We start from the raw sequence: 27,984 nt of genomic DNA, 5'->3' as shown, positions 1-27,984 counted from the left end.
CCCAGCGCCCACAAGTTTGTCCTCTGAAAGAAAGCAAAGCCAGGTAGCAACTACATGGTAGCATATTAACCTTCTGCAGTACTAACTCACCATGACTTATGAAGACCTAAATTAGCCTTTTGTCTTTTAAATAGTTTATTGAAATATTAGAATGATAATTTCATTTTCCTTCTCAAGGAAGGAGATAATTATAGTGTTTTTGTTTTGTTTCATTTTTTAAGAAAGAAAGCAGGTTTACTTAATGCATTGCAAAGAGATTAGCAGTCTGGCAGTGGCAGAAAAACTGCCTGTGGCCAGATAATGATAGCCTTTATTTGTATTTGTATTTATTTATTTAATGTATGTGGGTGTTTTGTCTGCATGTCTGTCTGTGCCTCACGTGTGTGCCTGGTGTCCAGGGAGGCCAGAAGAGGGTGTGGCATCCCCTGGGACTAAGTTATAGAGATAGTTGTGAGCTACCGTGAGGGTTTGGGGGATTGAACCCAGGCTCTTGAAAGAACACAGAGATCTTAGCCATGGAAACAGCCCTGATAACTATAGTTTTTTTTTTTTTTTTTAAAAAAAATGTTTTGTTAGGGGAAAAGCTATGCTTTCCATGAATGTTGCGTGCAATGTGCTGTGGGAAATCACTGTGTTGGAGAACTAGGTGGACATCAGGTTCCTAAAAAATAGATGAGTCTTCACTTTCATTTCCAAAAGAGCAAATGTGCTGGCTGACCTATCACATCATAAATAACCTTGATATTATTCAAGCAAAAGGCTTCCTCCACTGTCTGGGGAGTTCTCTGATTGCCGTTGTCTGCCTTCATTCCCTTTCAGACAGGAAAAAACAATTTCATTTCTCTTAAAATGTAGTGGGATGGGGAGTGGATGGGTGAACAGCCAGTGTGATCTGCAATTAGTCCTGAGCTCCTAAACATGGGGGACAGACATAGCATACCTAAGCAAGAGTCGGAGGTGATCTAACAAGAGCAATCAGAACATAAATGTAACTATGTCACTGGAGGGCTTCTTTCCAGGTTCCACCAAGCCCCGCAGTCCCACAATCCATGTATAAAATAATCACTCAGACGCTTATATTACTTATAAACTGTATGGCAGTGGCAGGCTTCTTGTTAACTGTTCTTATATCTTAAATTAACCCATTTCTATAAATATATACCTTGCCACGTCGCTCGTGGCTTACCGGCATCTTTACATGCTGCTTGTCCTGGCGGTGGCTGCAGTGTCTCTCCCCCTTCTTCCTGTTTCCCCAATTTTCCTCTCTCCTTGTCCCGCCTATACTTCCTGCCTGGTCACTGGCCAGTGTTTTATTTATATAGAGTGATATCCACAGCATAACTAGATACTTCTTTTAAAAAAGAGACAAAACAAATGCCATAAAAGCAGAAGAAAATAAATGTCAATAAAAGTAACATTCTTAGTGAAAGGGGAAAAAAGTACAAGAGTCCACAGGGCATGAGCTAATGAGACAATAAAGGCCAGCCAGCCAGGCTGGTGGAAACAGTAAACTCACAGAACACGTTGGAAGAGGGAAATTTCTCGTAAAGAGGAATATACTTTGGGTATCAGCCAGTCACTTGATTATGCCTGCAGCAATAAGAGATCAAATGGCAAAGACAAACAATGAAATGTCTTTCCTACCCCGATCTCTCGTTCATCGACTAAATCTTAATGTTCAGTTAATAGTAACTTTCTCACATGCTAACTGCAGGGAAGTGTTAGCAAGAACAACATGCCTGTCACCTTTAAAGTAATCGGGTCTGTTTTATTACCTAGTGCTTAAGTAGAAACACCTCAAAGAAAATGAGCAAAAGCTGCTATTTTTATGATCTAAATAAAACAGCAGTGTTGTTTTGGAAAATGTGGAGGGTAGTGCAAGTTCCAGTTCCTTCCAGTACTGTGTAAAGTCCACATCCCAGGACATGGATTGAGCACCCTCTCCAGAGTTTAAGTTTTGGAATCTTGGTTCTCAGTGTGGTAATGCTGAGAGATGATGAGCCTTGAGAAGTGGGGTTAGTGGGGCATTGGTAGGTAATTGGGTGTGTTGGTGTGATTAGCAGGTAATTGGGTGTGTTAGTCTGCCCTCAGAAGGGATTAAAGGAGTTCCCTTGGGACTCTAGATCATTGGAGAGTGGGTTGTTTGAAGATTGAGATTGGCTCCTCCCTGTCCTCTGGCTTTCTCTCTCATTACACAATCACTCCATCACAGTGATTCTCAATCTTTGGGTCTCAACCCTTCCGACACAACTCTACCTCTCAAAATATTTACAAGCCATAACAGTAGCAAAATTAGTTATGAAGTATTAATGAAAATAATTTTATGGCTGGGGGTCACCACAACACGAGGAACTGATTTAAAAGGTTGCAGCATTAAGAAGGTTGAGAACCACTGGTCTAGAAGTTCCCTATCCATCCTGAGGTCCTCACTCAAGGCTGGAGCTTAGATTTACAGTTTCCAAAACTTGAACTAAATAACTTCTTTTCTTTACAGTTTACCCACCAGAAACCAGACTAACACCAGAAGGGGCTTAAGGGGAACATTATATCAACTCTAGAACAGGGGAGAGAAAAACAATGTTCAGTCAGATGGTACTAGTGGATTTCTATCAATTATAGAAAAACGTTTTATTTTAGGTTCTGCACCTTTCTTACCCTGAGACTGGACTTAATGTGTTTTACATAAGAGCTACAAAGCATTCCCTTTTTGGTTTGGATATAAGTGGTTAATCACAATGGCCATTCTAAGTGGCTCATGGGAGCTTGGGGTTTGAATGGAATCAGTCAAGCTCCCGATGGTCTTGGTAAGGAAGTCTAGCCCACTGCAGGTTAGCTGATTAGAAACTTCACTTTGTCCTGGGAGGACAAGGGCTGGGAATGGAAAACTGCGTTCTTTAAGCTGGAATGCCGGAGTTGGAGGATGGCTTGGCGGTTAAAAACATGAGCTGCTCATGCAGAGGACCTGGGTTCTGTTCCCAAGCACTCACGTGGGACTTTGCAACTGTCCATGGAATCTGATGCTCTCTGCTGGCCTTCTCAGGCACCAGACATGCATGTAAAATAAAGATGAATAAATCACAGAATTGCTTGTCAAATAGTCTCACTCAGGAAGATCTTCAGGTACTTTTATGAAGATTGGAAATCACAGATTAATCCTTTCCTGCAGGCAGAAAGAGCTCAGAATGTAGCTCATCAGGGAAACTGTGCCTGACATGTATAGTTGTGGTATGGTGAGAAATGTATCACTGTGTGAAGGATTTTTCCATGAAAGGGAGTTCCACTGGTTCTCAATTTAATCAACTCTCTACATGATGCTTATAAAGTTATTTCTAGCCGGGCGTTGGTGGCGCACGCCTTTAATCCCAGCACTCGGGAGGCAGAGCCAGGTGGATCTCTGTGAGTTCGAGGCCAGCCTGGGCTACCAAGTGAGCTCCAGGAAAGGCGCAAAGCTACATAGAGAAACCCTGTCTCGAAAAATCAAAAACAAAACAAAACAAAAACTAAAGTTATTTCTAAAACTCACCACCACAGAAAGGATTGGGCATTTTTTTCCACTTTTTTATTTTTTAAAAAGAATTTCATAAAGAGATTGGATCCAAAAAAAATCTATTCACTTTACATACCAACCACAGATTCCCCCCCTCCTCCCTCTTTCCACCCCCCAGCCTCCCCCCTAATCCTCCCCCCACTCCCACCTCCTCCAAGTCAAGGCCTCCCATGGGAAGTCAGCAGAGCCTGGTACATTCAGGTGAGGCAGGTCCAAGCCCCTACCCACTACACCAAGGCTGCACAAGGTGTCACACCTTAGGCACTGGGCTCCAAAAAAAAGCCCACTCATGCACCAGGGATGGATCCTATTCCCCCTGCCTGGTGGCCCCCCAAACAGTTCAAGCTAAACAATTGTCTTGCCTATCCAGAGGACCTAGTCCAGTCCCATGGGGGCTCCACAGCTATTGGTCCACAGTTCATGGACTAGTTTGGCTGGCTGTCTCTGTATGTTTTCCCATAGTGATCTCAATGTTCCTTGCTCATAGTATCCCTCCTCTCTTTCTTATTGATTGGATTCCTGGAGCTCGGCCTGGCACCTGGCCATGGATCTCTGTATCTGCTTCCATCAGTAACTGGATGAAGGCTCTAGGATGACAATTAGGGTATTCACTAATCTGGTTACCAGAGTAGACCAGTTCAGGCACCCTCTCAACTATTGCTAGTAGTCTAAGGTAGGGTCATCCTTGTGGATTCCTGGGAACTTCCCTAGTACTCTGTTTCTCCCTATTCCCATGATGTCTTCATTTATCATGGTATCTCTTTCCTTGCTCTTCCACTCTGTCCCTGTTCCAGCTCGAACCTACCATTTCCTTATGTTCTCATCCCCCATTCCTTGCCCTCCATTACCTCCCACCCCCACCCCCAGTTTGCTCATGTAGATCTCATCTATTTCTCCTTTGCTGGGTTATCCTATGTTTCCTAGCTTCTCTGGAGCTGTGGGTTGTAGTTGGGTTATCCTTTGCTTTATATCTAGTATCCACTTATGAGTGAGTACATACGATGTTTGTCCTTCTGAGTCTGGGTTACACCACTCAGGATGATATTTTCTAGTTTCATCCATTTACCTGCAAATTTCATGATGTCATTGTTTTTCACTGCTGAGTAGTACTTCATTGTGTATATGTGCCACATTTTCTTTATCCATTCTTCGTCTGAGGGGCATCTAGGTTGTTTCCAGGTTCTGGAATGTTCCAGTATGATGAATAATGCTGCTATGAACATAGCTGAGCATGTGAAGGAATAATGCTGCTATGAACATAGCTGAGCATGTGAAGGAATAATGCTGCTATGAACATCGCTGAGCATGTGAAGGAATAATGCTGCTATGAACATCGCTGAGCATGTGAAGGAATAATGCTGCTATGAACATCGCTGAGCATGTGAAGGACTGGGCAATGTTAGTGAAAGGCCCAGGATGCACATGGCCTTTGGTTTGAGTCCCAGCACACACACGTGCACACACATACACACACACACACACACATACACACACATACACACACACATACACACACATACACATACACACACACATACACACACATACACACACACATACACACACACATACACACACATACACACACATACACACATACACATATACACACACATACACACATACACACACATACACACACACACACATACACACATACACACACACACATACACACACACACACACACACATACACACACACACACATACACACACACCAGACACACACCAGACACACACACACATACACACACACCAGACACACACACATACACACACACACATACACACACACACACACACACACACACACACACACACACACACACCAGAATCAAATCAATAGCACAGAAACTGTAGCTAATTGCGACTATTATTATAACCTAAATAATAGTAAAAAACTGCTAAAAACTTGAGGCAATATTGAATACAAGCAGCAGATTTAGGGGAAATAGAACTTATCAGGATTTATGTCAGCCAAAGATGTTTGGCAATCTGCATTGAGGCCAAGCATAGAGGTGTGCGTCTGTAATTCTAGCACTCAGGAAACTGAGGCAGGTGATTGTCTTTCGTGGGTAGCATGGGAGACACACTGACCCTGTCTCCAAAAAAAAAAAAAAATCAAACACATGACTCCCTTGCTTCTGCTTTCTTGTCATGAATTAGGAATATAATAATAATAATAATAATAATAATAATAATAATACCTGCCTAGGAGTTTGACATGAGGATTAAGGAATAATGTATTTGAAGTGCTTATCACAGTAACATTAATGTGTATTCAAAATTTTATCTTTAGGTGCTCCAATATCACCTCAAAGATTACAGCCAGAACAGGAACTACAATTATGGAATAAGGTAAAAAATTATCCTTTCAAAAATGAGTGCAAACTTCACTCTTCTTTATAATTACTATGGTAAAGTGAAATAGTGTGATTGAACTTTGGGAACAACTGTGATTTTACCAACATTGTGACATCATAATAATTAAAAGTGTTTTATTACAATAAAAGGGCCAGATACGGTAAAACACATCTATAATTCTAGCACTTGGGAGGCTGAGGCAGGAGGATTCCTGTAAGTGTGAAACTAAACTGATGTACATAAGTTTAAGGCCAGCCTGATCTATAGATTAATACATATATGTAGATACATGAATCTCAAGATACTATCTCAGGAAATGCTTAAAAAGAGAGAAGGAAAGATAAAAGGAAATAATACAGCAAATGATAAAACTTAGAAGGCAGAAACAAGCTTTAAAAATAGAGTAAATTTAATAAATGTAAACATGCTAAAATATACCACTTACAGACATGAATTCTCAGATTGGATCTGTGTTCTATTTGTTGAAGATCTAGGAATAGTTATTTATTAAGAATCACACCTTGGGGGCTAGAGAGATTGCTCAGTGGTTAAGAGCACTGGCTACTCTTCCAGAGGTCCTGAGTTCAATTCCCAGCAACTACAAGGTGGCTCACAACCATCTATAATAGGATCTGATGCCCTGTTCTGTCATGCAGGCACACATGCAAATAAAGTACTCAAATACATAAGTAAATAAATCTTTAAAAAAAAAAAGAGTCACACTTAATGGCTGAAGATCCATCTCAGTGGTTGAATGCTTACCTGGCATGTGCAAATCCTAGGGTGAGTACCTACTATACCCATTCCATCATTCCCACACACAAGAGTCACACATAATATGGGGAGGAATTTAAGTATGGAAGGATGGGAATGATGTACAAAGCAAATATGAACTAAAAGAAAACTGATTTAGTAGTCTTAATGGCTGATTAAATAAAATCAAATAAACAAGCTATCAAAATGGAGAGGCAGGCATTTATATGCTTACATAAGATGGACAAGAAGATGTGGCCATCATCATTAGCACATACCAACAATTCAGCCTCAGATTCCACCAGACTAACAACTGGTAGAAAATCATGGGGAAACTTGAGCACTAAAAAAAAAAAAGAAAAGAAAAAAAAAAAAAGAAACCAGAATGAATTAGGTTAGAAAGGAAGGTTCCATAAATTAGAAAGGATCTAGCACATTTTTTCCAAACATAATGCAATACAGTAAGAAAATGATAACAAATCCATGACTTAAACACCTCAAATAAGTAGTATTTTTGGTGAATGACTCTAGAATGAAAAGGAAATTAGAATTAGAATTGAACAACAAAAAGACTACAAATCAAAAATTGCAAGCTATAGCTAAGACTTCAGAGAACATTTCATTTCATTATAAAAGCCTGAAAGTATAAGCTGCATGCAAGGCTACCTGTGCTCCAGAAGATGGTCCTATGCCCAAGCACATCTCTGCAGCACTGAGTGAAATCAGAGCACATGAAGCCAGGCATTCGGGAGGCAGAGGCAGGCGGATCTCTGTGAGTTTGAGGCCAACCTGGTCTACAGAAGGAGTTCCAGGACAGCCAAGGCCACCAGAGAAACTCTGTCTCAAAAAAAACAAAAACAAACAAACAAACAAAGCACATGAGGTTGGGAGGGAAAAGTGGTGGGGAGGTGGGGGGAGGGGAGCGAATGCAGTGGCTTTGATCAGAACCACATTATACATGCCGGTATGAAATGATCAGTTTTGAAAATGCCCTGAACTAAGAATTCCTTTCTTGTGTTATTGGCCAAAGCCCATGTTTTCTTGCACAGTCAACCTTTCACACGTTTCTCTATAAAAGAAATCCTTTCTCCAGCATTCACAAGTCTGCCATTTACCTAGCTAAGGCACTTTTCTTTTTCTGTCTTGCTAAGAGATTTGTTAATCACTGAGATCTGGAGTTCACAGGTTAGGCTGGACTGGCTGATCGGTGAGCCCCACGGTACCTTCTGTCTCTGCTTCCCCAATTCTGATTTCAAGCATGGTGGCTTTTTATGTGAGTGTTGGGGATGCAGCTTAAACCCTCTGTGACAAGTGCTTTGGCCAGAGGACTTGGTAGAATTCATTCACTATGATAAAAACACCCAGTCTTCCTCCAATTAATAAAAGCAAATCCCATACTATCAGTGTGGTTTTATTTAGAATAATCCCACTTACTTTTTTAAAGGAACATCTAAATTTAACCTAACATTGACACGAGAAACTAAATGTCTACAAATCCTGAGGACATTTTAAACACAGGGAGCTTAGGGGCGAGAACTATCTGTTCCTTCTTACGAAAACTACTATAAAACTCCAGCTTGGAAAAGTCAGATAAGGACCCAGAAATAAAAGCATGAAGTAATGGAATCAAAGCTAGCGCTTGCAGAGTCCAACCTTTTAACAGTTGCTGTCCCAGGTACGCCAGTTAACTTATTATCGCAAGCCTCTGTGCCTCTGCTTGCTCTGCCTGGCCTGCAGGTGTTGGCAAAACCAGAGTCGCCTCCCACCACCACCATGCAGGGTAGCACTCAAATGGTGCAGGAAGGGAGGTGGTAGGGAATTATTTTTGCTCCCTTAACTCCCTTAGCGTGGCTGATGGCAGCCTATTCTACACTCTCTTCCAGACACCCCTAGACAGACAGAACCCCAGTCGGCCATGGTGACAATCCCTTAGTAAATTCCTTCTCATCCCAGTTTCTCTTCTTCACTCTTTCACTGATCTTTTGTGGCTCACTCCTAAAAAGACACACCTGCATTATAGCCTCTTCTGTTTTCCTTTCTTCCATTTCTATTTGCTTATTTGTTTATTGCAGCATTTGGGGATTCAACCCAGGGAATTAGTCATGTTAGACAAGTGCTCTACTCCTGAGTTATATCCCTAGCTACACCATTTTCTAAAAAGACTGTTTCTGGAAGAAGTCAGCCCAAAGGCAGAATGGACACACACACATAAACAGCACTGCAAGTCCAAGAAAGAAAAGAACAGGTTGAAACCGACTCACTGTATCGAGGGACCTAAAACCGATACTCTGTACAAAGATGATATGAGGGGAATTAAAGAGCCAAACATAAAAGATAAATCATAGAGGAACAGGAGAGATGTACCCAGGTGAGTGAGGATCAGGGAAAACTTCTCTAATAGAATTTCAAATGCTCCAGCATTTCCTCCCCTGGGAAGCGAGTCCCCAGGAAGCTTTTCACAGGAAGAGAGCTAAACAACCTGGCTGCAGCTCTGTTTGCAGTGGAAAGAATTAAATGGAACCCAGCTGTCTGACCATCCCTGGGAAGCGGATAGGCAATATGCTATCATGCACAGTCTAGAGGGCTATGCAATGGGTAGAAGCCACATGTTAGATGTACACTTTCCAGCATGGCTAGTTAAGTGGAAAATAAGTGAAAAGTGTTAAGGAAGTACCATGTATGCAGACAAAACAGATTTTACAAGAATACTTACAGAAGAAAGGTGCATATCAAATACATTGGAAGGGTTGTCTATGAGAGGATGGAGTGAGGATAATAAATGAAGATATTACAAACAAGGCTAATGATGATGCTGTACTTCAAGCTGAGAACTTTCTGTGCCTAGGCCAGCCCCCAACAAAGCACGTAAGGGAAAAAACCAAATGATAAGTATCAGGCACCGAACGTTCTTTAAAAAGTACAAATATTCATGGAGTCTATACGAAGGGTCTCTACTTCACAGGATCACCAAAGAACATGGGAAAAACATAAAGCAAGGAGAATAATTGAAATAATTCACACTAATGTACAATATATAAAATATATTTTAGCTTGCAATGATCCCTTTCCTTGAATAGCTTTGGAAAATATTTTGGATCATAATGCTAGGAAGAAGGGTTGCTATGAAAACATTGTCCTTCCTTTATAGGAAAAGATATTTAAGGAAATTAATATGCTAGCTAAGTGTGGTAGCATATAAGTGTAGTACCAGTATTCAGGAGGCAATTTCAAAGCCTTTCTGGGCTACACACTAAGACCCTGTATAGCTCCCCCCAAACAAAACAAAACCCCAACAACAGTGCACAGAAGGTGACCTGTTAGCAACACAAAAGGCAGTTTTTTTTTTTTCTGCTGGAGGTTTTTACATTTGAGTGGCCCAGACACTGGAAGCATGTGCTTTTCCAGCCATGTTCTGAGGTCTGTCCATTTCAAACAAATTCGCCAACAGACCATGCAGAGATCTCAAAAGCTGAAAGCTGGCCAATGCTTACCCACATGGTGAGGGAGAGAATGGAGCTGCTGTCCCCTCTCCAGTGAATGAGAACAAAAAACCAGAAGCTTTACCATGATCTCCTAATTGGGTTAATTCGGCTTGTGAAGTTTCTGATGTTTTTCTTTAAGCAGCTTGATGCACGGATCAGTTAGCAGGTTCGAGGCTCCCTGTTCTTGTGCGCAGGCCGCTTCACTGATATGGGGGCAGCTTGGTGTGTAGGGAGGAGAGTTACTGTGAAAACACTGTCCTCCTTTTATAGGAAAGGATGGTTAAAGTCGTTAACATACTAGCCAAGTGTCGCAGCATACCATTGCTGTACCAGTGTTACCCAGCAGTTCCCGTGGGTGTGCCATGGCGACCAGCCTCTCTGCACCAGGCGCGCTTCAGGAGAAGCCATCCCCTCCCAGCCTACCAACGCACAGACCGTGTGTTTGGAGAAGATGGCATTGTGCACCAGGCAGCGCTCACAGCTGCAGAGGGCAGCGTCTTTTCAGCTTACCCTTCGGTTGACTTCTTGTTTCACATTTTTTTTATTTTTCAAAAATTCAACTCGATTCAAGAACTTTTATTTAACACTGGTTCTGGTCAAGTTAAATACAATATAACTCTTGAATCAAAAAGTCTCTCTCTCTCTCTCTCTCTCTCTCTCTCTCTCTCTCTCTCTCTCTCTCTCCCTCTCTTTCTCTCTTACTGTGTGTGTGTGTGTGTGTGTGTGTGTGTGTGTGTGTGTGTGTGTGTGTAAGTGGGAGCTGGTACACAGCACAATTTCTAAATATTCCTCACCTACCTTTGATATGCAGAGACGATGTGTTCTGTGAGCTGGATGTGACAGAGGTGAGACCATGCTTTTCTACACTAGCTTATCCCCTTTCTTTTCTCTAAGCTCAAGAATCATATATTTCAAGATGTTGTCAACAAGGCGCTTAAGAAGCTACAATTGCGGGACATAACAACCCCTCTTAGTCTGGTGTGAGAAGACAATCTCAATTAAGTAGACCAATAAAGAATTCCGACACGGGAAGGGGTTCTGTGATGCTATGCCATAAAGAAGATTTAACTGAAACCACCCCAGACACCCAAGCAAGCATCAGTGCTATTGTTTCCTTTCTGGTCCTGTTTTGAAAGGCCACCAGCGACACGCATGCCATAAACCCTGCAGACACACAGCTTAGGGCTTCACTTGCCAGCACAGGGTTTTATGACTACTACAAATCTCTGCTTGTGTTTTATTCTGCTTGTTTATGACAGTCTCACTAGGTAGTCCAAGCTGGTCTAGAACTTGGGATCCTCATGCCTCAGCCTCCCAGTGCTGGGATTATAGGCACAGGCAGCTTGTGTACGACAATGTAAAACCTCTGACATTTTCTCTTTAAGATGAAGACTGAGAACAGAAGTTACCAGCCATAGTTTAGTAAGCGTTCATTGGGAGATGGAGCTCTGGCTTATGCTGTCCTAAGAGTTTTCCTATATGCTATGTGTCATTCAGTTAGGAGGCGAAGTGAGATGACATTAGAGTCATGTCCAGTGCAGAATTGTACAGCTACCAATGGCACTCCATTTTGAGGCTAATTTTTTTGGTCATGTTCTCAGGTTGCTCAGGCTGAATGATTTCAGAACTCTGACCTTTACATCAGTGTTTGAGGAATCTCCACACACTCCGATGGTCTTTATCGGCTGTTATTGGGGGCATATATTCCAATGGCTGGGAGTGACTCTTGGACAACTCCCAATTCCAGGACTTCCTTTCTCTTCCTTTGTTCTTTCACACTCCCCCTTCTCTCTTCTTTCCTCCTTCTCTTTCTTTCCTTTCTATAGGGTTTTACCATGCATTCCAACCTTCAATGTACTATGCAGTCCAATCTGGCATCTAACTCATAGCAATCCTCCTACCTCAGAGATGGGATCATGGGCATATACTGTCACGCTCAGCATGCAGGACTTTCTAATAAGGCTTTGGAGTTGCCTTTTCTCTGAACTTAGGGTTCAAGGCTGTGTGGCTCTTTGGTTGCCATGATGACACTGTCAAGTCTGCTTTTGGTTTGGGACTCTTTTCTGTGTCTAGGATGTAACTGATGTCTTTGTTTTCTACAGGTGCATGAAGCTTGTTCATCCTTTCTGTCTACTGATCCCCAGCCCCAGGTAATTTCATATGAAGGTGTTTTGTAGTAATGGAGGCATGTCCTACTGCTTAAAAAAAAAATCTCCATTTCCCCCTTTGAACTCACTAAGACTTGTCACATATTAGATATTACTGTATTATCTTCAGGTATTACCAGTACTGTGGGCTTCTGTTTTAAAAGGCTAACCTTTTATTTTCAAGTAAAACAAATTTATTATGGAAATTGTGAGCTATCAAATGCTAATTTCAAAATCAAATTGTGTTTAAAAATGCTATACCTACTGCTCTATCTAGAGAGCTAACATCTTGCTCTTAAATGAGTTTGGAACCTATTGGAACACTTATCAAAAAGCTAATTTGGATATTGTTCTAGATCAAGCTTTCTGGAAGGGCTTAGGCAGTGGCACTGAGTCTCCCACTAGAGCTGAGGCAGATCCCATATGAGTACAGCTGAAGAGAAGACAAAAGGCTGAGGTGTGCAGGCCCGCTTTCCTGCTTCCAGGCTGCCCAGGAGGCAGCTCACCTCTTTTCCCATAGGAGGAGGGATGAGGGGAGTGCTAGCCTACCTCCTCCACATGGAGACGTGAGGAGCATGTATGTGTGTTATCCTTGCCCCAGTTTTACTGGATGCTGCTACTTCCACCTGCAGGACTGAGTGCAGGGACCCAGAGTTCACCTTCCTGACTTTATTCTTCTATTCTGTACCTCCAGAATCCTTGATAGAAATGAATGTGCCTCATCCACATCCTCTGGCCAAGACTAAGTGACTATTCCTATGGTTCTCCATCTGGTGATCCTGGCAGGAGTGGATGCAATGCCATTCCCTAGCTGCAGAGATTTCCCTGCCAGAAGTCGGAGGCATTTGCATGGGGCTAGGCAGGGGAGGGAAGCAAGATCTTCTGAGCAATATTTCAGATTTTTACTTCCAACTCCAACCTTTGCCTCAGTTACTTTCTCGCTGCTGTGAAAACCATCCCAGCAAAAGCAAGTGAAGGGTGGAAAGGTGTGTCCTGGCTCACAGTTCGGGGAGATACAGTCCATCCCGGCAGGGGACACGTGGAGGCAAGAGCAGCAGGCTGGCTGCTCACATTGCATCAGCACCCAGGAAGCAGGCAGCGACAGGAAATGGTTCCAGGCTGTAGAGTCTCAAGGCCCATCTTCAGTGACCCACTTCCTCCAACAAAAAATTCACCTCCCAAAGGCTCCACAGACTCCCCTGAAGTGTCACTAACTAAGGACCCAGTGTTCAGACATGTGAGTCTCTGGGAGACAAATTCGAACCATAAGAAGCGCTGTCAGGTGAATGACATGGGATGGATGTGTGACGGGGGAGTGAACACTTGTACATGTGTGCTATGCGTGTGAAGGCTCCAGAGTAACATCAGGAATCATCTTCCGTTCCTCTCCCACCTCATTCACTGGAGTAGGGCCTGTCAATCAAACCCAGATCTTGTCTACATGGCCAGTCTTGCTAGCCAGCTTGCTCTAGGGATCCCCTGTCTCCATCTTCTGAGGCTGGGATGGGGCTAACGCATCAACTCTGCCTTTATAAGGGTTCTGAGGATCCAAACTTAGGCCTCACACTTTGGCAGCAGTCACTTTAAGCACTGGGTCATTGCCCCAGCTCCACAAACTAACTCTTTATTGGACTTCATTTCTGCACACCTTTTTAAAAATTAATTCAGTTTTTTTCATTTATTTTACATCCCGACCACAGTTTCCCCTCTCTCCCCCACCTCCTCCCTCCCCTTCCCCCATCCACTCCTCCTCTGTCTCCATTCAGAAAGGGGCAGGCCTCCCATTAAGAAGAGTCTGACAAATGTGCTTTTTGTCACTTACATTTATAGTGTATATACTAATTTCAATACATTTCGATACTTTAAATATCAATTTTCACATTAACTAATATTTTATTAACTTGGTGATTATCTGAACAGTGCTTCAAGATATTTCTCCAAATAAAAAAATCTCTAAGGCCCATAAATACAAGATAAAATCTTACCTATTCCATGTACAAAAGTCCTTAAAGAATTGTTGAGAACAATGACTTCTTACAAAGAAGAGCTAGAGAAAACGCACTTACTTTGAAATGTTTCCAGTTAAAGGTCAGTGTTATTGGCAAATCTCACCCAGCCTAGACACGGTTTCCTAAGGAGAGGCAGCCTACGTGTGTAGAGTCTTCATCAGTTGAAATGCTCTTTGACATGGGACGTAGCTAAGTATTTCATTTTTGTTACTTTGGATTTTACTGCATTTCTATTTAGGCTACTTGAAAAAAAGAACTGTAGGGATTTTATTACCAGATTTTCATGGTGTGCCCTGAAGGGAACATGTAAGGAAGGACGTATCACACTGTGAACTTCCGTCTTTCAGCTCCCAATAGTTGGGGACTGGGCCTCGGTGGTAGAGCACCAACCCAGTGAGTATTTATGTGACATCCCCAGCATCAGAAAACAGCTGAAAAATAGTCAACTCCCAACGATAGGATCAGCAGGCATTGCTGAGGCCACCAAGGTATATCGGCTCCCAGTCTACACAGTCAACTACAGTTTCATAAGGTACTGGACAAGTGACAATCTTGTAGGGCCTCACTTCCTCTATAAAAAGAGTATCATTCCCTGTCCTATGTGCCTTGTCTATGTGTTTTAAGAACAGAATGCAGATTATGTACAGGGGAGTATTTTGTGATGCATTGAAACCCCATGCATACACACGGTCCATTTTGTAGTATTCATATATATACCAACGATTTGTCTGGGAAGCCAACAGACAGAAGGAAGATAAAAATAGACCTCTGGAGGTAGGAAGGATGTGAAGAGCATTGTATAGTGACTCCAACTGTGTTTCTAACCACAGGCAGCCACGTTAGGTGCACTGGGTGAGAGAATACAACAGCGTTCAGGGTTCTTTTCTCTCAGTTTCTAAGTTGAGCGTACCTGCAGCAGTAAATTAAACCAAAGAGCTTTTCCTGCCTTTAATCCTTCCAGGAACTTCCTGCAGTGACCTCACCCTTGATTTCTGGCTGAAGAAACTGAAGTTTAGAGGGATTAAGTAACCAGCCTGCAGTAACACGGTGTGGCGTAGACATGGGATCCGCACCGTGGTCTGTTTTCAGTCTGTTTATCTTCGCAGGCTACACGTTAGCCACTGTTACATGGCCCTGACTTCCAGAAAGGAACCTATTAAGGAATCAGTGGTTCACAGGACAACTATGCCAGGTCCTGTGCAAAGCAGGGTTTGCCCCTGCTTGTCCATTTGTGCCACTCCTTACCACGCCCCGCTGGCTGCCAACCACAGGATCCCTGCCCTAATTCTGTGCCCTGATGCTTTGACAAACCTGATCCCGGGGTGTGCAGTCAGCAACCTGGAAAGGGTGGTACTCAGCTTAGGCGCACCACGCACGGCTTCTTGTCCTTCGGTTCCCATTGTGTGCGAGCAATTGCAGGATTTTCAAATTAGCCAGTAATGAGTAATGTTCAGCGAGGCTCACAGCTTTGGCATGCACATGCACCTCGCTACAAGCTGGGGAGACTAATCCCCAGTTGGCACTGCCCAGGTTATCTTAGTCATAGAGTTCCGTGATGCCTCGGCAAAGTGTTGAGAACTGTGTAACTGGACCACAGTGAAAGGCTCCATCAGTGCAGAGCAGCTGCAGGGAAAGAAGGATGTTTTTGTTTATTTCTTTGTGAGTGCGCGCGCGCGCCTGCGGGCGCATATGTGTGTGTGTGTGTGTGTGTGTGTGTGTGTGTGTGTGTGTGTGTGTGTGTGTGTACATGGGAATGCATACCCAAGTACACCCAAGCAGAGGCCAAAAGCAGACACCATGCATCTTCCACTATCTCTCTTCCACCTTGTTTTTTGAGATGAAGGTCTCATAGAACCTTTGTCACTGTGTCTAGACAGCAAACTCCCAAGATCTACCCGTCTCCATGCCCAATGCTGGGGTTACAGACGCACTCAGCTACGCAAGACTTTTATGTAGGTGCTAGGGATTTGAACTCAAGTCCTTTTGCTATCCCAGCAAACTCTCTTCCCTGATGAGCCATCGCCCTGGCCCTAGGAGTTTTAGCAGGGAAAAAGGTTATTACGAGAGAAATCAAGAGAGCCCTACCGCGTTTCAGTGGACCACAGCGATACCTCTTCGCAGCGTAGGTGGGATATCCTTGTGCTTCCAACATCCTCAGTTTCACCCTTGGAGCAGATGTGGTGCTAAGTGAAGCACAGCCCATGTGTCTTCTTGTTTCTCTTAGGCATCCCCCACACTGAGGGAGCTTTGCCGAGCGGTGATGGAGAGCCTCCAAAAGCCTCAGGTAAGACTGAAGTCCTGTAGGCAAGCAAACAATCAATCAATCAATCAATCAATCAATCAAACAAACAAACATCCTGAAATTCCCTCCCTCCTCTTCCTCCTCCTCCTCCTCCTCCTCCAAGAAAATATGCCCCATTTAGGAAGCATGTCAAGGGGAGCTGGAAGACACATTGACTTGGGATAAGAAACAAATGCTTCAGTTTCCCTGATACCTGATGTTTTAGGATAACATTGGTAAAGTTCATAATCAACTGATTAGGAAACCACATGTCTCCTTCAAGCACAAAACGTGGTCTGATGGAAGAAATTTATGATCATACCGTCTTTATCTTTCTCACCCACTTGCACAATTGGGAGACAAGAAGGAAGCTAAGTTGCTAAATGTTGTTATAGTGCAGGGCATTCGGAACGGGAAGCCATGGCTGGGAGAACATTTGGCTGGCACGTGTGAAGCCTCAGCTTTCACACCAGCATTGGGAAAAACAAACAAACAAGCCAACACAAGGAAGAGCAAACCAGACAGGCGCATTGTCAATGTCGGTTTGAAAATTCTGTTTGCTTCTGTGTCCTGGTTTCTGGTTTGAATTAGTTGATTTTCCTGGGAAGGTGTTTTTGTGAAGACAGCTGGAAGCCTGAGAAACGCTGTACCACTAACCCTCAGGTTCTAGGCTGTGTTTCAGGTTGAAGGAATTTTAAAACTCCCTTCTTCAAGGTGAAAGCCTTGCGTTCCAAATGACATATTTCATCAGCATCTCAAACCTACCCTGTGGCTGATGGTCCATCCACTCCAGCCTCCAAATCTTCCATGAACAATGTGACTCAAGGAAAGAGACTTTGATAGTTTGAAGGCATTGATGGTTTCTGAAACTTCATAGTCATCAGCAAGTTAATCTATTCTAGAAAGATGTTTAAAAAGTGGTGATGTTCCCCTCCAAAAGTGTAATAAAATGTAATGTTTTTCTAATTAAGATAAAGGAAACAACAGTAACATCTATCCATCATCTTTCTTTGATGCTAAGAGCAAATGAGACAAAAAAGATGATATGACTCTTAAAACAGACATCTTAGAGATGAAGGAATAGAGTCAAGTTTACGGCAGAAAAAAAATAACTCGTGGTTCTATTTAGTGTAACACGAATCTTAAAAGGTCTTATTAATTAAAAACCCAGAGCCAGATATTGGGGTGAAAACTGAGAGATCAGAGAAGCAGAAAGAAGCCAGCCACATTCTTACCACCAGGAAATCCTCAGCCAAAAAGATAGCCACTTCCTGTCTACCCACACCTATATGCCTTGCTGTTCTGCTATCTGATTTGCTCTCTCTGTCCAACTACATCACTTCCTCTTTCTGCCCAGCTCTGTCCCTTCCTGTCTGTCTATACAGACCTCCAGACCTCTATGGTTAACTAGCACTGGGATTAAAGGCGTGTGCCACCACGCCTGGCTCTGTTATCAGTGTGGCCTTGAACTCACAGAGATCTGGATGAATCTCTGCCTTCTGAATTCTAGAATTAAAGACGTGTGCTACCATGGCCTGGCCTCTGTTTAATATAGTGACTGGCTTTTTCCTCTGATCTCCATGCAAGCTTTATTTATTAGAGCACAAATAAAATATCACCACAATTTAGTGACAGCAATTTGACGACAAGTATCTTGATGTCTATTTATCCACTTTCTCTGCATACTCCATTATGTGATTATATTATAATTTCCCATCCAACCACTGCTAAACATTGAGCATGCTTCCAATTTTTTACTCTTACAAGTAATTTTGTAGAAAAGATCACTGTCTTCTTTTTTATAAATATATTAAATCAATTTTCCATTTATTTTTGGAGCAAAAGATGCTTAATCAATTTTAGTCCTATGTTTGAAGTACAGCATATTTTAAAATGTTCACATAATTCATAATTTCAAAGTATGTAACATAAAGTGTTATAATGTATGTTATAATGAAATATATCTCTTCACTAGGAAGAAAATGAAAAAGATAATACTAAGAGGGTAAGGTGACTTTCCTAAATACATATACCCTATGAAGAGTAGAGGAAGCCTCAGCTCTTTTATATGTGACTCTGCTTTCTGTTTTAACAGTTCTTATTTCATTATTCAAAGACAGAGAAGTCAGGAAACTCAAATATTGTGGTAAGTAGTCACTAGTATGTGTTTAAGAGGAAACTGACTTAAAAAAAATTATCTAGAAAAGCATGAGACCAAAACTCATATTTTTTACTCAAAAAGTTATGCATGGGTCTGATGATATAGCTCAATGTTTCATTCTTCATTACCATAAAGGGAAAAAAACGAGTTTATATGTGACTGAATGAATGGAAATCAATATTTACTATATGCTTTTCATGTCAATGACTACATGTGCCTTATAGTCACTCATTCACAATCATGTGTCAGACGCAACTCTAAATGCTAGAAATATGGTAGTAAGTAAAAAACATTTAAGAAAGAAACCCCTCCTTCATCAATTTGTATTCAATGGCCAAGTAAAAAAAGTCTAAGAACAAACAAATTAGTAAAGCAAATTGTTTGGGGTGATATTAACGCAAGAGAAAAGTAGTGTCATCCAAAGGCATTTTAAAAGACAATTCTTTCAAAAGACAAGTATTGATGGCTAATGGAAGTCTCATCTATTCTTACTCATTATCATTAGGTAGATGTTCATTGTGAGAGTTTATCTCTGAGTAACCAGAGATGGGGAACCTAGATTCAATTCACATCCAACTCGTGTAGCTTTGGGTTTGTTTGCTTTTGTGATTTCATTTTAGTTTCAGTTTTGCATGGATTTAAGAAACCCAAACTGGCTAGGCCTGCCACATAGTAGCAGAGTCCTTGCATATGAAACAAGGCCCTGGGTTTGATCTTCTGCACTGGAAAAATAAATAAATATAGAAATGATTTGACTATAATGTTCTTCTTAAGCTTGGGATCCATTACCATGCACAGTTTAGGGGATGAAAAGGACAGTGTATTTTAAACATGTGGTGGAAAAGGTAAATGTGAACTTAAGCTCTATCTTAAATTTGTACCACACGGAATAACCTTACATGCAAATAGATTAAGTTGTAAGTTAAATTAGCTACACATCAAACACAGGTTGCATTCATGAACGGATAATCATTATCTAGGGTTGAAAGTCATCCATTTGTTAAATGAATTCAATGCTAGTGAGGAGGCCCAATTCCACCCAGACCTTAAGAGGGTGCAGCTGTATCAGGTGGCCGTGTGTCTCAGATGTGCCTTCATTTTCTTCCACGCGACATCTTCTCATTTTTAGAAAGTATGTCACCTTTCCCGCTACCAACAGCACATTGTCATCTTCGTGTCCCTTTTGTCTTGCTCTTGTCCCATTTTAAATATTTAACTTATGAAGGAGATTTCCGGGTGTATGCTAGAAGCGTCCAGGTAACCATGGTTGTAAGGGAAAACTGATACTTGCAAGTTGCCTTCTGGACCAAATTATTTTGAGTAAGTGTAGAAGATGACAGATGGCTTTTCGCCTCCCAGAGAGGCAGCCTGGGGACGCACCTGTTGCAGTTGTAACAGATCTGAGGCCCTCAGCAAGATGCTTCTTTAAATAATGACAATCAGCTTAGTGGAGACTGGCAGTCTGGCCCACCTCTTGATTTAGGGACTAGCAAATTCTGTCCCACCCCTTGGTTTTACAGCAGTTCTTTAAAGGGCTCACAATGGGCTGTCTTACACAACATCTTTAATTTCCTTTTTGGGGTCCTTTGGTCTGGGTTGAGAATAGTGGGTAAAAAGCAGACAGACAGACAGACAGACGGGAACCCCTCTGACTGCCCGATGCTGAAGAGCCCTGGTGCTCATCGTGTGTGTTCATGTCCTCAGTCGTCCATTGTGCATCCGTTGCTGCAGCTCGTCCCTCAACTGCATGAGAGAAGAATGAAGAGATTCAAGGTGACGTATGCAACCCAAACTGCATGCTGGCTTTGCCACTCTGGGGGCAGGCCCTTCTGCTAACTGCAGCTGGGGCCCTTTGTAAGACACCCTTCTTCAGGGCGACCCTCACATTCATCCTCAGTGGTGGCTTTCTGTCACAATGACAGTGTGTCGGAGAGAAAATGACTTTTAAAGAGTATTTGGGCTCAGCGTTTCCAGAGCTTTCCATCTCGGGTCAACTTGACAAGCCCCATGGCTTTGCATCTGTGCTAGGTGGAGAATCATGGTGAGGAGTGTTGAGGTGAACAAAGCCTCTCACTCTACGGTGACTAGGAAGTGGGGGGAGGGAGGAAGAGGCTAGCGACCTCATTCTCTTCAAGTGAATGCACTCAGTGACATAATTTCCTGCTAAGTTTCACCTTGGAAAGATCCAATAGGACCAGAGGCTGCTGACCAAGCACAAGGTCTTTGGGAGACATTTCACATCCGAATCATCACATCCTTGGTTAACCTGCATAATCACATCATGCAATCTTTCTCCCTCTCCAAGTTCTGGCCCCTTCTAGTCAACCCCTGGGCACTGAGGAAAACTGGGGTGTACATACCCTTCCATGACACTCTCATTGAGAAAATGTTTTCTTGGTTTAAGAAAGGAAACTGCTGGGTGTTTGATCTTTAGGGAGGAATTGGAAATCCAATCAAGCACAATTTATTACCCCTATATCCTTGCTGACAAATAGCTAGGGTGGCATAATTTTTTTTGTCCAAGTGTTAAAACATTGATAAGGATCATAAATATACATATCATAAAACAAATGTCAATGTTTTATTTTTCCCATGGCTAACAAAAATAGAACCTAAATCTAGCGCCAATGTGTGTAAGTAAATATAACTGAGCTAACACATTGTTAACTAGAAACTGAATTTTCAGGGTCAGTGAAGAACAGTCCTAATGCTTTTTGTGTTGGAACTCCTGGGTAGCATTTTAAAGTGAGACGTTGCATTTTGGGTTTAACATTGCCACCTTTGATTTATTGGGAACCTGGCTGGGCTGTTGCAGGTTCTGCTACCTCAAGTCAATGGAAGGGAAAGTCACATTAGTTGAATAAGTTTCCATGAGCTGTCTAGTATGAGAGGCGGCAGTGTATTTGACCAACCCTTAGACCGACCTTAGTCTAGGCCAAATAATAAACAAATAAACAAAGAACTCTTTCATTGTGATATTTCCTTTATGGTTTAATGATGGTTCCTTCATCATTGTATGGCTGCCGTTATATATATTACTTTTAAAAGCTGAATTCAGGTCTGGTGTTTTCTTAACTTTGATGCTGTATTTTTTAATTCTTTGTAAAACACATTTTTTAAAAAAAGCAGACAGTTAGATGAGTAAATGTCCTGGAATTTATTTTTTATGGTCATTATTTCCTCCTGAAATTCTTCACATTTTTAGCTTCAGTTGAATACAGCTATCTGTCGCTAACTCTAAAGAGAAATCTAAGAGGGAATTTAATGGCACCTTAAATTTGTAGGATTTTCAAGGCTGGGAATATAGCTCAGTGGTAGAGAACCAGCCTGGCATGCATGAGGCCCTAAGTTCAATTCCAGCACCACCCACCCCGCAAGTGGCAGAATTCCCATAATGAAGAGGAAAGTCAATGGCCATCAAGATTTCTAGAAATAAATGTGCACTTTAAAAAATTTACTTTATTTCCTACAATGTCTATATTCACCAGTGATAATTGTTTTTGACTACATTATTTCAGTCTCACTATTTACACAAGGAAAGATGGAGTAATTTTCATTATTATGACCAATTTAGCACATGGTCCCATTTTCTGGCTTGAGCAAAACTATGGTAGTTGCAGACAGCTATCTGAAAGCTTGAGACCGGAGGGAGCAGATGCTGCCAAGTGAAGATAAATCCTGAACATTCTCCCACAAGGTCCTTAGGAAACTCCAAGAGCAAAGATGTAAGAGATAAATGAAAAAAACAACTACAGTAGAATGTTGGCCATGCCGGCCAACACCATCTAATTTTAAAATACAGTTTTATAGTGAAATATCTTAACTCTAAAAGAAAAAAAATTGGATTTTAATGCATTCAAACATTTCCAATTTTGTTTGCTAGATTCATGCCTTTTTATCTTTCCTTTCCAAGTTCTTTTAATTATTGAGGACTCCATCTCTGATGACTGCACCCTGAAAAACTTTGCTTTGGTGTTGTGTTTGAATGTTTTAAGTAACATTAGTAGATTTAATTAGTAGATTTAATTTTCATGGTGTTCTTTTAAAAATCTTGACTATACACAAAAAGTCTTTTTAGACAAGTACCTAAACACACTTTAAAAACCAATATTTCAATCTTAAGTAATTTGAGGGATATAGTAAAAATAAGAATTAAATAAAAATATTGAGAATTAGAGATATATTTTCTGTAAATCAAGGATTTATGAACTTAAATAGATATCAGAGGCATTTCTTAGGATAAAGAATATAACCCTACTTATAGGAAAACTGAAAACAGTTTGGCTGATGAATTTATTGATCACCATGAATTATTAAGGCAAACAGGAAGCTACAAGCCAATTCTATGGAAACTATAAAACGTTAAATATTCTTTCCATGAAGTTTAGAATGGTATGCTAAGTAACACTATGTAATATGCCTGTAATAACTACATAGCTGTTCCTGTTTTGCATTTTTTCATTATAATTCTGCACATACAAAAATATCAAGGCAACCTCTTTCAAGGCATTGACTAAACATACATTGGCCCAAGTTGACCCTCAGTTTTCATGTAGAATATTATATTCTTGCTTCAACTGCAATTCCAGCTTGTATTTCCCCTGTTCATATGTGACCACATTAACATTTATGTTAAAGAGAGTGTTTTATTCTAGCAAAATGTCAAGAAGAGACTTTTAAATACACTGTTCCTGACATTTTCTTTCTACTTACTGAAGAATAGACATACACTTAACAAAATTCCCAAAAAGGAAACCTATAAAGAAAGCATGTTTAAATACACCACTCCGGGGATACTGGCCACTGCTGGAGTGATTCAGGGGTAAACATAAGAGTTCTCTATGACACGTACTCAAGCCGTTTGTGCCTTTGGTTGAGTTGAGCTTCACGACACCCTTAAGAGGGCTTTGCACTTGATTCAGTGTTGCTTAATGTGTGATGTCACCCTTATCTCTTCCAGGAAGAATTCCAGAGTCCGTTTGCTGGCCAAAGTAGGGGATACTTCTTATTCAGGGTATGTGTATAGAGTATTTGATGATCTTGATATAAGAAAATTGGTCAAGTATTTTCAATGTACGTTCACCGAACGAACTCATTTTAACGAAGTTTGGCAGGGAATTTACAGACATGTGATAGTCAGTGTCTCATTCTGACTTCACTTCTGCCACTACCCTATTGTTTTAAACTGCAGCATCTCCAATCTCCCTTTCACTAATCTTGTTTGTCAATACTCCAGTGACACTCCTCTACCTCACAGTTTAATTTCATGATATCTTGTGCAAAGGAGACCAATTTTTAGAGCTACTTCACAAGTCTAAGGAATCAGTTGTTAAAGTTTTGATCCAATAGGTTGCAAGAGTTGTGACTATGCTTACAAATTCTTAAGATTAGAAGTTCGATGATAATAAAAGCTACAAGTAGAGATAGCTTTGTGACTGTGCTTATCATTTTACATTTGTGTATAAGTTTGTTCTAGACAGGATATTCCTGCAATATGCAGTTTCTTAACACATAACCAGAAGGTTGAATATTTAATGGATGTATTCAGCAACTATTTACTGGACTTCTAATAGGTGCTAGGGAAGATATGGATAGTGGGAGTGAAAAGATAAAAAAGATGGGTTAAGAGCACATGCTACTCTTACAGAGGACCAGAGTTCAGTTCCCAGCACTCACTTCAGGAAGCTCATAACCTGTAACTTCCGCTCCAGAGTATCTGGAGCTCTCTCCTGACCTCTGTGGGCACCTGCATGCCTAAACATACACCGACACATACATATACATAATTTACGGTAAAATAAAATGTTTTAAAAGAAGATAGAGTTCAGCTTCTATACCCTAGTCTTTACAGCCGGATATAACAAATAGATAAAAACAGCTAAGTATAGTCACCTCTCAGTATCCATGGGGGATTGTTTAAAGAAACCAAAAAGCAGAGAATACTTAAGTCCTTTATATTAAATGATGTCCTATTTTTATAAAACCTACCACATCCTTTGTAAGTCATTTTTAGATGAGATTTGAGACAAACCCTAGCTGGAGATTGGAGGTGACATGGAGATGACTTTGTGTGTGAATGCTACATTAGATAGGATGTATTTAATGAAACATTTAGCTGAAATTTTTCAACTTTATGCTGAAGTCGAAGGTGGTATTTTTGTGGAAAGATTGGAGAATTGACTGGACTGGATTACAGGACTAGACTGACCACAGGAATTATAAAATGGAACAACGATAATTTCAGAAAGTTAACTTTGGTTTGTATCAAAATGAAATTTGAGAACACAACATTCGTTGAATGTTGGTTCCCTATACGGGTAGTTTCTAAATTATCGTGGCCCTGACAGCTTTAGCTGTGTCTCAGAACTTGGTAGAAACACATATTTTCAAGTTCCACTTAGTAAATCAGAAACTGCAGCTGCGGGGTCCAAAGCTTGTCAGGTGGCCTCGATGTACATTCAGGATACTCCTTTATAGCACTAGGCTTCTTTCGATGGCAATTGCCTCTCATCATTAGTTACAACGATTTCTTTCTAATTTATTATTTTGCAGCCACGCAATGGGAAGAGGTCCACAGGCTTCATTTAAAGTGGTATGTATTCAATAAATAAATAAATAAATATGAAACAGTATGTATTTCACAACTGAACTCAACTTGGAAGTTTCACAAACCAAACTATACTCAAATATATTTCTGTTGTTCAATTCCATGGGTACACTAACATTGTATATAAATACTACAGTTGTAGGGGCAATGCAGGCCTCAGGAATGGGAAGTACTGGTATTTTAGGGCTAGATTTGCTTTGATCCTGGGATTCCTTGGTCTAGGACTCAAAAGTAGTCATCTAAAGAGATGTTTGGAGATAATGCCCCCACGACAGTTTATTGTGCATGTCATGATGTGTCAGGGATTTCATTCCCGTTCTGTCAGTCAGTGTCCACCAGAGTGGGCCAGGATTCACTGGCGTGCACTTCTGTCTTCCAAATAACTCAGACTCAAAGAATCTTTGTTAAGTCTGGAGATGCAGTTCAGTTGATGAAATGGTCGCCTACCACGCACAAAGCTACATCAGGACAGATGGAGCTACGTGAGACCCTATCTCAAAATGTGGCAGGTGGTGGGGGCGTTGGAGACATGGATCAGAGTTAAGAGTGCTTGCTGTCTATTCAGAGGACCTGGATTTGGTTCCACCTCCCACACTGGGCAGCTCTCAATTGCCCATAACTAACTCTAGCTCCTAGGGATCTGACACTCTCTTCTGACATCCATAGGCACCCCACACTACACACACACACACACACACACACACACACACACACACACACACACACACAAATTTTGAAAAAAAATTTAAAAAGAGCAAAGCAGAAATTTCTTAAAGCAAAAAAATCTAGGTCTTTGAAAAATTAAGTTATTTCACCCAGCTTATTCTAGAAAAGAGACAAAACTACAAATATACAAAAACAAAAATGAAAAGACAGACATCAAAACAACTAGAGAAGTGAGAATCACCAAGGACACTTTGCACACATTCCCAAAGTGAAATGGAATTTGATGAGTTTAGTATGAATTTCTCTCTGAAGTTGAGAAAACATAGCTTCATGGTCTCGTCCCAAGGTTAGGGTCTACATAGTCTATTTTGCTCAGGATTTTATTTGCCAATAGAGTAGTATTCAACAGTCATTTCCCTCTTGATTTTGTCATCTGATTATTTAATCTCTTGCTTTATTCTGATAAGATTCAGTAAGAAAATAAGTATAAAATGTGGATGATGTCACGGCAGATATATGAGTACACTAACAGGAAAAAACATCTTTGATAGCTCTTATTGTATTCAGACCAGTCTCATCACATGTGGTCCAAGAACATTCAAATAAGAAATCAGATATAAAAGGTCAGTCTTGGAATATTATAGCCAATGGCGTCACATTTGCTCATGATATCAGATAGAAACTCGCATCCAGACCTCAGTGGCCACCAAGCCATTCAGCAGAGCTTCCTTAACTGTGAGTTCTTTGAAACTCCCAGTCTCAGCACTTGGGATTTTTTTTCACCCTCTGAATAGTTGTAAGGAGCTTAGCAGGAATTGGAGGACCTACTGAGCCTTGGTACGGAGCCAGAATGTGGCCAGTTGAGGCTTGGATTAAGTCACAGCAGCATTCAGCAATGTCAGGGCCTCCTCTGTGAGGTTACAGATGAACTGAGCCACAGTCTAAGGTGGATGTAGGGAAAACTTGAAATACTTACAATTCTTATTGGTACTGATGCGCTTTGGTAAACTACTTTCATATTATTAAATATTATAACTATTGAGACATACAGATGTGTAGAATAAATGTGCCATGGGAGAGTGATTAAGTGATAAATGGTAAAATACACATGCCGAGATGAGGAAGGGAGAGAATGTTGTAGGAAAGAGAGAGAGAGGCTGAAGAACAGTTGGGAAATATCTCAAATGCCAATGTTAATATACTAAAACAAAAATTCATAGAAATGCCTAGATAAGCATTATATGTGTGTATTCCTAGTCTCACATATATGTGAATCTAACTCATTTTTCTTTTCGCAGGATGTAGACTAATTTTCCATCGAAACAGTGCGATCTATTCACATTTTGTTTTAAAAAATGATCCCTTCTAAATTTACTCTGTGGCAAATCCCTGTATTGTAACATTCTCCATGATAGTTGACATTGTAAATGTTTAATTTGTTGAAAATAAACCAGCATCTTAAAAATATCATTCATATGGTGTTACAGTGATCCTTTGTGCACAGCAAAGCCGCACCTAACGATGCTCCTTGGGTCCTGCCGCTCTTGGTACTGTTGGCACATATAGCTTTTAGGCGTTACTAAAGACACTCAGAGAGAACTGGCCGAACTATGTTAATTTATCCAGTTTAGATTATGTCAGTGATAAAGTCATCAGCTCTTACAAGTATCTGAATGTAAATTGTCACAATGGCACATGTCTGTAATTGTAGCATTTAGGATACTGAGGCAGGATGCAGGCAAGCTCAGGGCTAGCCTGGGCTATGCAGCAAGGCTCTATCTAAAACAAAAACAAAAACAATAAATGAAGCAACAAGCAACAACATAATAGAGTGCTAGGGATCTCAGAATACCAATGGGAATTACATGAGTTATGACTTTTTCAGTGTTCCAGTAAGCAAGCTATGAGTTATGTATGACAAAGTAGACTTCAGGTTGCTACAAATGTATCAGAGGGCTTTCCCTG

At 41.1% G+C, this 27,984-nt stretch overlaps 1 protein-coding gene across 1 annotated transcript in view; it reads left to right on the top strand.

The window, feature by feature from the left end:
• The window catches only part of Nmu (neuromedin U), a 28,623-nt gene extending 1,144 nt beyond the window's left edge, over positions 1 to 27,479 (top strand). The window contains exons 2-8 of the mRNA XM_076546470.1: positions 5,849 to 5,907; positions 16,529 to 16,588; positions 18,561 to 18,590; positions 18,681 to 18,731; positions 20,451 to 20,519; positions 23,707 to 23,760; positions 25,299 to 27,479. Of these exons, the coding sequence (XP_076402585.1) occupies positions 5,849 to 5,907; positions 16,529 to 16,588; positions 18,561 to 18,590; positions 18,681 to 18,731; positions 20,451 to 20,519; positions 23,707 to 23,760; positions 25,299 to 25,334 (359 nt within the window). The 3' untranslated portion in view covers positions 25,335 to 27,479. The remainder of the gene's footprint in view (positions 1 to 5,848; positions 5,908 to 16,528; positions 16,589 to 18,560; positions 18,591 to 18,680; positions 18,732 to 20,450; positions 20,520 to 23,706; positions 23,761 to 25,298) is intronic.
• Positions 27,480 to 27,984: the final 505 nt, after the last annotated feature.

The sequence above is a fragment of the Peromyscus maniculatus genome, chromosome 10 (genome assembly GCF_049852395.1).
Source record: "Peromyscus maniculatus bairdii isolate BWxNUB_F1_BW_parent chromosome 10, HU_Pman_BW_mat_3.1, whole genome shotgun sequence".
Classification (NCBI taxonomy): Eukaryota; Metazoa; Chordata; class Mammalia; order Rodentia; family Cricetidae; genus Peromyscus; species Peromyscus maniculatus.
This window is presented reverse-complemented; position numbering and strand designations above follow the sequence as displayed.